At 40.0% G+C, this 15,376-nt stretch overlaps 1 protein-coding gene across 2 annotated transcripts in view; it reads left to right on the top strand.

Moving 5' to 3' along the window:
* The first annotated feature begins 1,421 nt into the window (after positions 1-1,421).
* postnb (periostin, osteoblast specific factor b) overlaps positions 1,422-15,376 on the top strand; it is a 19,404-nt gene continuing 5,449 nt past the window's right edge. For both annotated transcript variants that reach the window (XM_083773562.1, XM_083773561.1), the window contains exons 1-17: positions 1,422-1,582; positions 1,926-2,024; positions 4,910-4,974; positions 5,459-5,616; positions 5,699-5,863; positions 5,994-6,140; positions 6,649-6,790; positions 7,904-8,116; positions 8,353-8,487; positions 9,839-9,987; positions 10,317-10,453; positions 11,866-11,996; positions 13,295-13,425; positions 13,735-13,837; positions 14,133-14,200; positions 14,950-14,995; positions 15,145-15,174. In XM_083773562.1, the coding sequence (XP_083629688.1) occupies positions 1,464-1,582; positions 1,926-2,024; positions 4,910-4,974; positions 5,459-5,616; positions 5,699-5,863; positions 5,994-6,140; positions 6,649-6,790; positions 7,904-8,116; positions 8,353-8,487; positions 9,839-9,987; positions 10,317-10,453; positions 11,866-11,996; positions 13,295-13,425; positions 13,735-13,837; positions 14,133-14,200; positions 14,950-14,995; positions 15,145-15,174 (2,038 nt within the window). In that variant the 5' untranslated portion in view covers positions 1,422-1,463. The remainder of the gene's footprint in view (positions 1,583-1,925; positions 2,025-4,909; positions 4,975-5,458; positions 5,617-5,698; positions 5,864-5,993; positions 6,141-6,648; positions 6,791-7,903; positions 8,117-8,352; positions 8,488-9,838; positions 9,988-10,316; positions 10,454-11,865; positions 11,997-13,294; positions 13,426-13,734; positions 13,838-14,132; positions 14,201-14,949; positions 14,996-15,144; positions 15,175-15,376) is intronic.

Raw genomic sequence — 15,376 nt, 5'->3', positions numbered from 1 at the left:
AGCAGATCTACAAACACAAAGTATAAATCACCCTAAAGCCAACCTTATATTTCAATTTTATGACTGTCCCTTGCAGAACAGTACACTACTGAACCTTCATAACCTTTTGAAACCTGTTTCACACATGTTTATACTCATTTGGTTTTAATGATTTGGTTTTTCTCTTGTTTCCTTAGTTCCTGACTCAAACATTTTCCTAAATGTCTTCAGTAGTTGTAGCCAATATATTTAAACCGTAGAAATGCCATTATCATGGAGGGCAATCCAAATAGCTTTGTAATTAATAATTAATAATTAATAAGAATAATAAGAATAAGTAAATATTTTAAACAAGAGCCCTGATATAAATTAAAATGTTCAAAATCACATCACACGTTCTTTTCTTTTTGTTTTCAAAGAAAAAAAACAGAAGGGTGAACATTTTTCAATCCCATAACATAATTTTGGAAATCTTTACACTTTTGGCTCTTAGTTTTGCCATGGAATTATATCCAAGGTCCCAGATGATGTGTTCAGAAGAGCATGCTGCAAATCTGAATGCTTGATCTTTTTAACCACTTTCACCATGGCATCCCTATTTTGAGCATCCACTATTAAAAGATTTGAGATTTCACATAAAAAAAAGATCTGCTCTTCAAGCTCACAACACGAACACAAATCAATTTCAACACATGAGTTTATACTGTACATCTATGTCCCAAAACTGGGTCTTTAAGAATGCAATTCTCCCACTCCCCACACTGCCACTAGGTGGGGTGCACTGCATTCTAGCCAGAATGTTGGCATTTGATCAAAAAATGATGTGATATTCCTTTATTCTGTGGCCAAATAATTGAAATTATTACCAAAGACAAATTAGAACAGGGTTCTGCAGTTACAAATATTCCATCTGCTCTGTATTTATCCATCATGAATCTGAAATGTCTCTGTTGTTGTTAAAATGATTTACAGTTAATTGTCTAAAGTTTTCACAAAGGCATCAGAATTGCAAATCTTCAAACTAAATGCATTTAATCTGCCACAAACCTCTCCCCCCGCCTCTCCATCTCTCTCTCTCTCTCTCTCTCTCGCACGCATGCACGCACGCAGGCCCGCACGCACACACACAATGTAATTGCTCATACTGTAAATCACAAGAGAAAATTAATACCAATTAGGATTTGTGAAATTAAAATACATACATAGTAGGCCTATTGTATGTCGTATAATGTCCCAATCAAAATAGAAAATAAAATGAAAACTAATACCCAGTTAGTATACGTTTGTAATTATATTAGTAACATTAGTATAGTATGAGAGTGCTCAACTCTTTGGAGAGAAATATAGCATGTTGAAGGGTCTCTGTGTGGTCCAGTCATGAGTGTGAAATGTTGCCATCCTCCTTGTATGGAGGGGTGGTACTGTATATAAACTCCCAGTCTGAGATCCTGCTCCCATAACTCTGGGTTTGGAGGAAAGCAAGGATGAAGCTCCTTTTTGTTGGTGCTTTTGCACTCTTTGTGCTTTCTGCCTTTGATAAGGCTGACTCCTCAGCTTACGACAAAATAGTGACGCACAGTCGCATCAGGGCAAGAAAAGAGGGGTAAGTGTTAAGGCTTTATAGTTTATACTTTGTCATACAAGTTTGTCTTTATACCGTGTTGGCATGTTTTGCTTTTTAATTCAACTCAGTTATGTCTGCATGTGCATGATTCTATGCCTCAAGTTGCAATAGAAAATTGTACTTGCTGGGCTTGATGATTTATATTATGTATTAATATTATTTATAACACATGTATTCCGTATAAACCTACTGTTAATAATACTATGTGGCCTAATTTACTGGAATCATTTAGATTTCTGAAAATATCCAGCACTAAAATATGAACGTATTTATTTTTTTACCTGCAAGAAAGTGCTTCATGTCTGCATTCTGTGTTCATCAGACCTAATGTCTGCGCTCTCCAGCAAGTCATGGGGACCAAGAAAAAGTACTTCAGCACTTGCCGTAATTGGTACCAAGGGGCCATCTGTGGAAAAAAAGCGTAAGTACTTTATGGTTCCAACAGGATAAATGCTTTCCCATATTAAAGCAGAAGTTCTCAAACATCATGTGAAGGACCCCTGAATTGATATGATTTAGCCCACGGCAGCCAGGTCGCCATGGAAAACTTTGCCGCTGTATGTTTCTGCAATGCACAAAAAAGTGTTGGAACTGGACATTTTCTAATCATCAGTTGATGTGCCTATATCTGGATCATGTTGACTCAGTCCTACATTTCTTTATTCGAAGTACATAATAACTAAGTAAGTAACCCTAAACCTAACCCGTGGCCGCAACGTGTCAGTGGTTTGCAGAAGCATACAGTGGTAATGTTTCTTCTCTGGTGATTGGGTTGCGCACAAATAAGAGTGAAACTTATGATCTGAATAAAATAGCCATCCTTCTTTACATTCTCTCAATTGAGCTATAACTTCTAGCCTATAGAATCCCTCAAGGACCGTTGGTGTTCTCCTAACTTTGAGAACCACTATATTAAATGATGAACATTTCAGTGTCAAAGACTGACAGCTATCTTCCCAGCAAATCCACATTTCCATACAGTGTCTAGTTCTGGTAAATGCTTCATTTTTTTTACAAGGTCTGGAAACTTGGATGGCTCCAAATTAGATATACAGAATCTGGTATTTTACTTTTAATAAAGCTACAGCTTATATATTAAATTAAAAACACATTCATACTGTGATAGGACTATCAAAATAGTCCTATCACTGCCATATACAATAAGTATTAAGGTTATTATAAGTCAGGAGTTCTGGTCGTTGGATCAATGTGGTGAACCACTGATTCCAGGATTGCATATTGTCAATCATATTCATGAATGGAAAAGTGATTTAATCTCAGACACACTGAAATACAGAAATATCTGTCTAATCTGTCTTTTATTGTTCCAGCCGTCTCAGCGCTTTTATGTTTTAACTTGGATTCAACCCATGCCCACACTTCCCACACACAGATTACTATTGCACTTGAGCCCATGCTTTGCACTCTCAGAAACTAAGAAGTCCATTATAAGTAAAAGCTGTTCTCTAGACATAGCGATTATAATGGGGGGAAAAAATAAATAATAAAATGAGAAAATAAGAATGGAATGTATTTCAATAGAAATCCTTATTCATGGCACAATGAAATAAACCAAAAGATTGGACTCGGAGCCAGATCAATACATTGGTGCATAGTAAACTGTCTTGTGGGACATTTTATGGCATGACATAATTGGATTACATGTGCATGCATGGGAATGTTGTTCCACAGTTTTGTACTGGATGCATCCGACAGCTCAGTTCATTAGCAACAGGTTTTATTGGGATAAGCACGTGTTTGGCTACGTTAGAGTGATCCACAGTTGGAAAAAAAAACCCATGTACTATAAAGATGCTGACCAGTCATAAGTTTCCATAGCCAGAGGGAGTCTGGGTTTCCTCTGTGTGGGAGAGCAATGTTGAGGGGGTTTTGCTGACTCTGAGTGATCTCATCCCAGTCTACCCCCAACTCCATTCAACTGTGGTTCAAAGACATAGAGTGGCAGTGAGCCATGACCTTAGGATCCTTGCTCAGATTACAAGTCTTGATCTGTTTCCATCTATGCTGTCTGGCCCTTTTGAGATGTGAGCTGTAAATGACAGCTGCAGTCTAATCATTGCACCTTTATAATTCTTAAAGGGACAAGGCTGAAGCCTTTTTTTATTAGTCCAGACCATACTCTGTCATAAATACTGTAGCTTACTATATGATATAGTAAATATATCATATAGTAAATAATATCTATAGATGTTATAGTAAATATGAATCAGGATGTTCCTGTAGATTAGATTTCATGTGAATTTCAGATGAAATTTAGTTTAACAATTGTGTACGACTCTCCAGTGTGTATTCTAATTGTGTATTCATCTTGTTGGGTTTTTTTCTCCTTTTCCTCAACTTTGCATTAACATGGTATTCTCTGCACTATTTCAAGTCCAACGAATACCACCGGAAAATGTAAATCTGAGAATCTTTGTATTGTTTCTATTGAGTTGAGACAGTTATAGTTCTAACATGCTCAGACATGCTGACCCAAGAGATACAGTTGTTTTTATATCTATAGCAGCTGTGAGTTGAATCTTTCCATCTTCCTTGCAAGCCATGTCTGATTTATGGCAACTGTGTCCAGTCCTGTCTCTCACATGCCTGTCCTACTAGAAAAGCATCTCTCTCTCCTTTCTCTCTTGCATCAAATTGTCTTACTATTCATTATATCTACAGTACAATTATACTAAATTATACAATACGTATGAAGTCTCACTCATAGATGACTAGCATGCTAAAGTTGTTTTACTGTTCATTCAAAGGTAACGCTGTTCCTGTTCAACAGGAAAATTCCAACTGGATATGACTGTCTGTTTCCACATAGACCATCAAATTGTTTATGACGGCAGTTGAAAAGTTCCATATTCTAACCAAAATCTCCGATACTGATGATTACACTGCACCATTTCAAAACCAAAAAGTTATGTCTCTGAGGTTAACCAAACCAGGAGCCCCGGGCCCAACTAAATGTTTACCATCAAAGACAACTCATTGGTAGTATAAACCCTCTACTGTAATGGTAGCATAACCCAAGGGGCACCCTTTCCACTGGGATCTAGCCCAAGCCATCAGACCGCATGCTTCGGCAATGAAAGACATAATGAGGAACATGTGGAAACCGAAAACGTGGGATCGAAACAGTCAAGTCAGCAGTAAATTTAGATTTGGCTTAAAAAAAATGCTAGCCAGAGAAAATATTTATCGCACAGCTGCTGTACATGTAAGCTGCTTGTATGCTTGTAAACAATAATATGAGAAGATTGGATCTCCTTTGTCATGATGTTTGTGGTTTTGTTACAGGACTGTGCTTTATGAGTGCTGTCCAGGTTACATGAAGTTGGACGGCATGCGTGGCTGCCCTGCAGGTAAAGTGTGTAATGTGTTCACACGATCTGGTAAAGGTTAAACAAGGACATAAACTTCAGCCGAAGAGCAGCCACTTGTAATAATTGAAATTAGACTAAACTCCCATGCGACTATAGACACGATCTGTATATTGCTTACTCCAGGGGTTCTCAACCTGGGGGTTAAGACCCCCGGGGGATCCCGAATTTTATAAAGAAAAGTTTTTTTAATGCCTGCATAAACCTTCCTTAATGATTATATCTGGTTTCAGAATTTATTTATGATGTATTTTCTCTATTATTAAGGATATTGTAGCGGCCTATTTGTATTGGTGGTGGAGAGGGGGGGCAGGGCGGTGGTCATGAGACATGGCCAAAGCATTTTCGGGGGTCCCCAGCCAAAAACGTTGAGAACCCCTGGCTTACACATAAAGATTATTCCTGTTTGCCCATTGTAGTAATAAAAGGTGACGGCAATAATTCTTATGGTAAACTTCCTCCTCAGTGGCGCCTATTGACAATGTTTATGGTACCTTGGGACCGGTGAAGGCTACCTCCACCCAGAATTATGCAGACATCTCCAAGCTGAGGCCCGAGATTGAGGGCCATGGGTCATACACTTTCTTTGCCCCCAGCAATGACGCCTGGGAGCTTTTAGATGAAGTAAGCCAAAGTCTAAAATAAATGTGTACCAGCTCAGGGTCAGAACAAATCATATTGACTTATATATTCTCTGGTCTTACAGGAGGTGAGGTCTGCATTGGTCAGCAATGTGAACATTGAGCTGTACAACGCTCTGCATTATCACATGTCTAACAAACGATACTTGACCAAAGACCTGAAGAATGGCATGAATATCAATTCATTGTACAACGACCTGGGCCTCTTCATCAACCACTACTCCAATGGGGTGAGTATTTGAACGCGACAGAATATGTGTGTGGTAATCTAACGTCAGAGTTCAATTTGACTGTATATAGGCACACCTTTTCTATACTGGAACAGTGAATTTCAGCAGAACATGGTGTGTGTGTGCGCAGGTTGTGACTGTGAACTGTGCCAGGATCATTCATGGTAACCAGGTGTCCACCAATGGGGTGGTGCATGTCATCGACCGTGTCATCAGTGCTGCCGGAAACACCATCCAGGATGTCATTGAGGTTGACGATGACCTGTCCACTCTGTTGGTGAGTGGGATTCTGTCCTGTTATTTTGATACATTTTCTATCCGACAGGCCAGGAGGCGGATATCATGTTTTTGGCCTGTTAGCGTGTATGTGTATGTGCATACAGTGCATGTGTCCATCTGTCCGTCCGTGTGTCTGTGTGCTGCTAATCTCAGAAACTGCTGGAACGATCTGCATCAAACTTTGCATGCACACTCCCAGTAAGCCAAGAATGACATTCCACCCCAAAGTTGGTTCTATAACAGCTTATACAATAAATAAAAAATCCCCTGGATGCCTTGGGTCAATGCAACTCAGACTTCTTCCACCAAATTAATGTACAAATGATCGCATCATTTGACAATGAAGGTCAAATAGGATTTAGATTTTCCATACCGTTTGCATGCAATTATAGCATCTTCAAATATTTGTGGGCATGGCCTGTTTCTTACAAAAAAGGCATAAAGTTGTGTAACGTTTCACCATATGTTATAGAACCACTGATTTACAGTATGACATCTCCCTCTAGGATGTGGCTACTGCCTCTGGCTTGCTTGACAACCTGGGTCAACCAGGGCAGTACACCTTGTTCGCCCCCACCAATGAAGCCTTTGAGAAGCTGGGAACGGGCGTACTGGAAAGACTTATGTCTGACAAGGACGTTCTCCAAGGTAAACCATGGGCTAGTCTCTGAGAATCACCCCTCTGGAATGCTTGTTACTCATTCAGGATGAAGCTCCTCACTAGAACAGTTTAAACAGTAGAGGCTATAGAGAATTTAGAATCCTGGACCAAACTATGCCCAAAGTAGGACCGCAGTCATGTTTAATAAGATAACGGTACAGAAAAACTAACTAAATCCTTCCTTGTTGGCACATATTCAGGTCCTATTAACCGACATGTTTTTTTGTTTTTTTTCACGTTTCAGGTTTCAAAGCAGATGAATTATGAACTATCACAGATTACATGTTATGGATTTGGCATACCAAAACCGAGTCAAAGCATAGCATAATGATATAGCATCTGAACAAATGGAAAGTCAGACAAAGCAGACAAATTATTGTCACACAATATTTTATCTTGTTTACTAGAAAATATTTAAGGTAGTGTGTGTACGGTAGGTCACAAAATAAGATAATATTTGCAAGTTGGTGCACACACATACAGAAAATAAATGTAAAAAGCATCTGAACATGATTTTATTGTGTGACATCGAGAAGCAGGAAACAGCTGCATTATTCGCCACGCCAGACAGAATGGCAGCAGTAAAACCCTAAGATTTTTATTAGCCCCAAGATTGCCCTATACGATAAGATCAAACCGGTTCACAAGAAAGCTGTGTCTTCTTACATGAGCTCGGGCCCAAGGGATCCAAAGGGCCTTCAGGTGGTTGGCAGTGAAACCTATACCAACAACCTTTCACTGACTAACAATCACAAACCTAATAGTAAATTAGTAATAATAATAATAATAATAATAATAATAACAATAACAATGATTTACAGTACAACGATCATTAATTTACAAGCTCTGAAAACAAGAACATGAAGTTATTAAAATGGAAGTAAAAATAATTGGGGAGTTGCCCCGAACACATAAAAGACCATCGATGAAACAACACTGGAGTAAAGAATTATTACAGAAATTGCCAATACATAATTCTTCCACATTTCACCCATTACAGTCAAAGCCAACCTCTCTTTCTACAGTGTATGGTCCAAATTCCCGCAAAGGCTAAAGACGAGATCGCATGTATTGCATATCTTTCTTTCTTTTTTCCATAGCTTTGCTGAACTTCCACCTCCTGAACTCAGTCCAGTGCTCCGAGGCCATCATGGCTGGCACCTCCTATGAGACCGTGGAGGGGAACAACATTGAAATTGGATGCGATGGAGACAGTCTCACCGTCAATGGCATCAAGATGGTGTTGAAGAAGGACATCGTCACCACCAATGGCGTCATCCACCTAATTGACCAAGTGCTCATGCCTGACTCAGGTTAGGATTGCGTATTCCTTTCCCGGACTGTATGGGTGTTTAGCTAATGGATACTGTATGTACAGTATTTGTTGGGCATAATAGGAATTGTGCTGTTTTACTGTATGTCTCGGGAAAAACAAATTACAAAAGTAAATAAGATATAAATAAAATATATAATATAAATCATGGAAAAGAATCATGTGGAATGGAACAATCTGATATTAATAGTTTCTGGGTTTCCTGTGCCTTCAAAGCTAAACAGGTGATGGAGCTAATTGGCAGTGGCCAGTCCACCTTCGGTGACATGGTGTCAGAGTTGGGCCTGGCTGGGGATATGCAGGCAGATGCAGAGTACACTTTTCTGGCTGCCATAAACTCTGTCTTTACGGGTGAGTCAGACAGCCATATCTGTCTAATATATACAGTACATTCAATACAGCTTTTCTGACTTGGAAGAGTGAATACAGCCATACCCACTCCCCGAGGGAACATGCCTATACTGTACCATCCAAAAGAAGTGAGTCAATAACTCTCAACACATGCAATTAATTGAAGGGGAATACATTCATCATCAGTGGCATACATTTCAACAGAGCGTGAGGAACGCCAAGAGCAGTTAAAATGTACTGCTAAAAGCCTCCCTATTCTAAAACAAGATTTGTGGGCTGCTGAACATGTTCCATGTACAGTCAGATTGCCTAAAAGCAGTAAAGTCTGCCCTGGAGGTCTGTTCTCTGCCTGTCAATGCTGTTTTTGTAAGCTTCCCAAAAGATGACAAAATAAGGTACGAGTCATTTGAATCCAACAGAAAGAGGCACTGGATCATGCAATATCCGTTTCTAATATGATTAGTAATATTAGCAGTTGCACCATTATTATTACCTATTATTATTATCATGATGCGACGAGCGTCCAAAGGTTGCAGTTAACTATGGAATCGTGCAGTTTCCGTCAGTCTGTGTGTTGGTTGGTTGGTCAGGGTGAGAGAGCACGTGACACCATGTGACATCATCAGGGATGGAGCACGTGAGATCATCAGGGATGGCGCACGTGACATCACACGTGACATCACACGTGACATCACACGTGACATCACACGTGACATCACACGTGACATCATCAGGGATGGAGAATCGCGGTGTGATCAATATTAAGCCCATAATATGAAGATCCCTGACGTCATCAATATTGGCCAGCAACTCTACATCTGACCTCAAACCATCCATCCTTCCTCCTCGATGTCTCCCGTCTCCCTTTTGACTGATACCTGTCCATTTAAACTCTAGATGGGCCTGCCCCAAAGTTATTTGTTCAGCCGTGCCCGGCAGCCGAACAGCCCGAAACTTAAGATCTTACCCCTCATGCCAAAGCACCAGCACTCGCCCAGCAGTCTGCTGTCACCCAGGCGGATGCGTGCACATGCTTCTTGCCCTCAGCCGTTTTACTGGTTATTATTATTATTATTGTTGTTGTGCGTTTTCACAGCGGGCGAGCATCGGCCGACAGATCGCCAAATCACCCGGTATCGGCCGAAAAGATGAATTATTATGAATTAATCTTTTCGGGCGACGTTCCTCCACCCACTTTTCGACTATTGGCCGTTCGCCTGTTATCGGCGGTCCCATAGACAAATAATGCACTTCCGGAAAATTTGTCTGGTCCTCGCCCGCTGTTAAAATGTACTGTTTACAGAATTAGCAACAGCAAACATGTAAGGTATAAGATTGTGTCTTTTTTCAGATGAAGTAATGTCCATGGATCAGAGGGAACTTAAGCTCATCATGGAGAACCACATCTTGAAGAATAAGATTGTTCTGGGCGAACTGTACAATGGCCAGCGTCTGGAGACCCTTGGGGGAAAGTTCCTGAGGGTCTTCATCTACCGCACTGTAAGCTCTCTTCATTTCTCTGAAGTTCTAGCCAAATATAACTTCAGTTCACCACTAAAACAAAGCACACAAACATCCCTTTCAGATAGCTATACATAAAGTGGGCAGTTGATGCAGTGTGGCACCTCATTTTACAGCAATCAAATGAAAATACACATATGTTCAGGTCACAAAAGTTCAATGAAGTTAATAGTTAGTTAATTAATAGTTAATCTTAGTTAATTCAGCTTGAAGAAAATGTGCCTTTTCTTCAGAAATTATGAAAGTTTTTAACGTGCTGAAAGGACAATGTTTACTCACTTTCCTGGACCTCTGAATTGTTTCTGCAGGCCGTATGCATTGAGAATTCATGTCTGATAAGAGGCAGCAAAGAGGGCAGCAATGGAGCCCTTCACCTCATGAAGATGTTCATGAAACCGGCAGAGAAAAGTATGTACCAGATTCTGACGGAACACGGTGGCTTCAAGTAAGTATGGTGAGGTGGCGATAAAAGTGTACAATAAAAATATAGCATTATGCTCAAAGAATACCAAACGACTCGCCCCTTTACCAACTCGCCCCCGTGAATTTTTTTAATGTAGTTAATTTAGTATCTCCCTCCCTCTCTGAAATCTGAAGTGATCTTGTATACAAATTTATTTTATTGTATAGTAGTCGATCTCTATAAGAACAACATGACACAGGGACGGTGACTGCTTAATTAAGTTAATTTAGGACCTTCTAGCAGTTCATTTTGTTTTATAAAACACATTTCATGGCATCATCATGCCCTTGGATATACAGAGTGAACTTAACAATTTAATAAATTAATATGATAATACCTTTTATATAATCACCAACATGAATTATTGCGAACGCAATGAGCACTAACTATGAGACCCTGCAGATCATGTCTGTGTGTGTCTGTGTGTCTGTCTGTCCCGCTGTGACACCACCCGCCCGCCACCAGAGGGCGCAGCTGTAGCACACACACACACACACACACACACACACACACACACACACACACACACACACACACACACACACACACAAAAAGTACGTAATTTATTCTAATTGTTGTTATTGCAATTTACGAGCTGCGTTCGCTTCCCGCGTTTGCGCGTCTTACTTGTGTTTGTTATTTACAGATAGGTAGAGTAGTGGGGCGAGATGCAAAAGGGGCGACCGTACCTGTTACAAACCATATCAGCCCTACAAAGCCAAAGTGCAGTACCTACTAGAAAATAATAACCTATGAATGGATTTAAGTGTTTCAACTGGTCAGCCAAATGAGATATCGGCATATAAATGATATATTACTCTAATTGTATATCTGTTCTTGAGGTGATTGTTTAAATCATGAAGGCTAATTTCACCTTTGGGATACACAAATAAGTTGGTGTGTCCAAAAACTTATTTACTGCACTTTGGATTTCTAGGGCAGATCTTCTTCTTTTCCTTTCGGCTTTTCCCTTCAGGGGTCGCCACAGCGAATCATCTGCCTCCATCTCACCCTGTCCTCTGCCTCCTCTTCTCTCAAATTTCATGTCCTCTTTCACTACATCCATAAATCTTCTCTTTGGTCTTCCTCTAGGCAGTTCTAACCTCAACATCCTTCTACCGATATACTCACTGTCCCTCCTTTGTACTGTACGTGTCCAAACCATCTCAGTCTGGCCTCTCTGGCTTTATCTCCAAAACATCTGACATGCACTGTCACTCTGATGTACTTTACTCGTTCCTGATCCTATCCAACCTTGTTACTCCCAGAGAGAACATAATACACACTAGTCTGGCTAATAAGCCATGGAATAGCAAAGTTCTGGCCTTGCACAGCCCTTTGGTTTCTGTGACAGCCAACTGAGCCAAGGAGCTGTTTTCTTCTCTGTGCCATAGGATCTTTTTGTCCCTGATGGAAGCTGCTGGGCTGACTGACCTGCTGAAACAGGATGGAGAGTTTACCCTGTTTGCTCCCAGTGATAAAGCTTTCGCTGGTGTGAGGGAGAGGGATTTGGACTTATTGAGAGGTTCGTTTTTCAGTTCTTTGTTGATTTAGTATTGTGGGTTTTTTTTGTGGGGGGGGGGGTGGTTACGGCGTGGCTCGATCTGCGGGAGTCTAGCCGTCTATTAGACCACCGTTTCCCCATACCAGTAACATAACAGTTTTTTCATGGGTCGCCCTCGCAAGTGAATATCCCTTTGTTTCCTACATTTTGTTCATTGTTCGTTATTATTTATTTCAAAAGATTTTCAAAACATTCCCCCAAAATGCAAAGATTAAGTTAAAAATCACACTTGTGAAGTGAGGGGCGCTCTTATCGTCATATATCATCATTAGGAGTGTAACGGTACATTTTAACAGCGATACGATAGCGATATGGTTGGTCTGTGTGTCTGGATCTAAAATATAAATCACACCTGTGTGAAGTGAGGGGCGCTCTTATCATTGTACATCATCATTGCATAAAATAGACACTATGCCTATTTGGTCAGACACTATGATGACGTAAAATTCTCCATTCATTGTCAATGAGAATTTAATGTTTGTGTAGGACAAGGTTTGTGAACATACACTAAAAGCTGGATATAGGAGGGACAAGCACCCCTCAAAGAATTGCTGGACCTATACCAATCAGCGTGTACATAGTGTAGACCATATACGTACCTCCATTATTTTGTTGTGTTGTTGAGGGGCACTAGCCCCTCCTATGCTCAGCTTTGTGTGTCTGTGTGTACCCCATAGCGATGCTTTGATTGGCTGAACAGAGTACGTATTGAGGATAAAAAGTGAGGAAAGAAATATGAGGACGCCAATTGTGATTGGCTGGAATGACAGAAAAGTGAGGACGGCAATTGTGATTGGCCGGAATGTGATGATGTATGATGATAAGAATGCCCCTCACATTCATATTTTTATTGTGTGTCTGTGTGTACCACATAGTGATTATTTAATTGGCTGAGCAATGTGTATACCTCATGGCGATGATTTGATTGGCTGAGCACGGAATGTGATGTATGATGATAAGAGCACCCCTCACTTCACACAAGTGTGATTTTTTGGGGTAAATATTTAATTATATGATGAAGTCAATGGGGCTCTGACCTGGCTGAAGTCTTTCCCAAATTTGGAATACGTCATAGATGTCATAGAGTTGAGTGACAGACTTCTGACGTCATAGATGACTGAACCAAAATTAAGTCTGAGATCCACATTGATTGGGGTCATTCCCATGTGATTCTAGAGATCCTGCTTTGCTTTATAATTTACTTTATGGTTGACGTTTATGTCATGATTTGTGAATTTGTTTACAATTGCATTTTTCAGCTGACACCAATGCCCTTAGAACCATCTTGCTGTATCACTTCAGCAATGGCATCTTCATTGGTGGAGGTATAGAGACAGGAGTTACAAACCTTCTCAAGTCTCTCCAAGGCAGTAACCTCAGATTGTTGTTCGTAAGTTTGAAGCGAAGTTTTTACAAATATCAGCATTTTCTTTTGTAATATCTGTGATTGTTAAAAATACAAATAAGAATACGTACTTAAAAGTATATATAAGAATAATAACGAGATGAAATTGGCAATAACTGTAAATGAGTTGGGGTTACCTGTTGGTGCAGCCAGTTAGTGCACTGACCACATGTCCTTTTCAGGATGTTGAGGGTATAATTCTGTTTCCTGTCATGTCTTGCAGTTCTAATGCATGTATAATCAAGCACTTTTCCCCATTTTCTTGTCCATAACTGTTTTAATTATCTCCCTCAGGCAAACAGCAGCCTGCTGGTGAATTCTGTCCAAGTCCCCGACTCTGATATCATGGCCACAAATGGAGTAGTACACTACGTCGACAGTCTTTTGTATCCCGGAGGTACAGTATGATTTTCACTTGCCAGCTTCCATTGTAAACCTGTCGAGCATGCTTTGGGAGCTGTTTAATTACTGGCTGAAAGGGTGGTTATGCGTGGTTGCGTGCCGGTGTCTCACACTGAAAATGTATGACATTTTCTTGTTTTGTTTTTACCATTTTCAGTGCAATACATGGCAGGCAAACAAACCAGACATTAGGTTATATTTATTAAATGATCCCCATTAGAGACACATGAATGAGCCTCTAGTCTTGCTGGGGTCCTAAGTGTGGTTTAACGCCCTGTGCTTTAATCTAGATATCCCTGTTGGAAGCCAGGATCTTCTTACGCTATTCAAGAAGCTCATCACGTACATCCAGATCAAGGTAATATTTCACAAAATGCATTAATGTTAAAGTGGTTGCTGGTAATAGACAGTTTGACATGTGATCATTTTCATATAGATATCACTGGACTAAACTGCCTCCCCCTGGCCAGCCGGGGCGCCTGATGGAGGGGAAAGGAACTGGTTGGAATGACGTGTTCCTCCCACGCGCTACGTCCAACCAGGGAAACTCCCCCCTGTCAGGTGTAAAGGAGCAACTTGGACACTCAGGCATGAAGGAAGCATGAGTTCAAGTCCGTTGCTCTCCCCTTGTCCCCCATATATGGAGACTAGGTTGGTGGAGGGTGTGTAGAGCCCAGGATCACATTAGATGATTGACACAGGGGTGAAAAATGGGTTACAAAATCGTGGGATAAAAAATATAAAAAAGATATCACTGGACTGTAAAGATAAAAGTTCCGGTGATTACATTGGCAATACAAGAAAACATTTATTTATTTATTTTAAATAACATTTTATGAACTTAAGCTATGATTTTGAACTACTGTGCTGTGCTATAGCCTACCTACTACATTGGTTTACCTTAATGCTGGTTGAGGAGTCCATTGAAATACAGTATGGTACAAACATTTCTTACTTTAGTTGCTCACATTGTATTTGGGCAGTTGTCCACCAATATTTATGTGTATAATTATGCTTTCTAGACATACAATAAAACTTGAATTTTGTAGAATTGTGAACTATGCTCCAGAGAATCCTGCCATAATTAATTCATTTTTTTATTTACAGTACATTTCAGGATTCAGATATCAGGAAATCCCCCTTACATTTTTGAGTAAGCAACAACATACTATATTTATAGAGATACTATTTTATTTTATGTATTTTGACAAAAAGAATTGCACATACAGTGGTCTTGTGTTTAGCTGGGCATGCAGTACATACTCTAATAGCCATTAACTGTTCTATATCTCTCGTTATTAGAAAGGACCGTCACTCGTGTCATCCAGGAAGGTACAGTAATGATGATTAATGAACATCATCATCATGTGATTCATCATCAATTAGTTTCTTCAAATAATGTGTGCGTGAGAGAGGCAGAATGTTTGGCAGAAAACAAATAGGAAGTGTAATTTGAGTTCCCTTTGTGTTGAAAAGGGCATTAATCACTTACTGTATGGTGCAGATGAAATGCCTTCATGTTATTTACATATAA

This window comes from Protomyctophum parallelum (assembly GCF_964188405.1).
Source record: "Protomyctophum parallelum genome assembly, chromosome: 9".
Lineage (NCBI taxonomy): Eukaryota > Metazoa > Chordata > Actinopteri > Myctophiformes > Myctophidae > Protomyctophum > Protomyctophum parallelum.
This window is presented reverse-complemented; position numbering and strand designations above follow the sequence as displayed.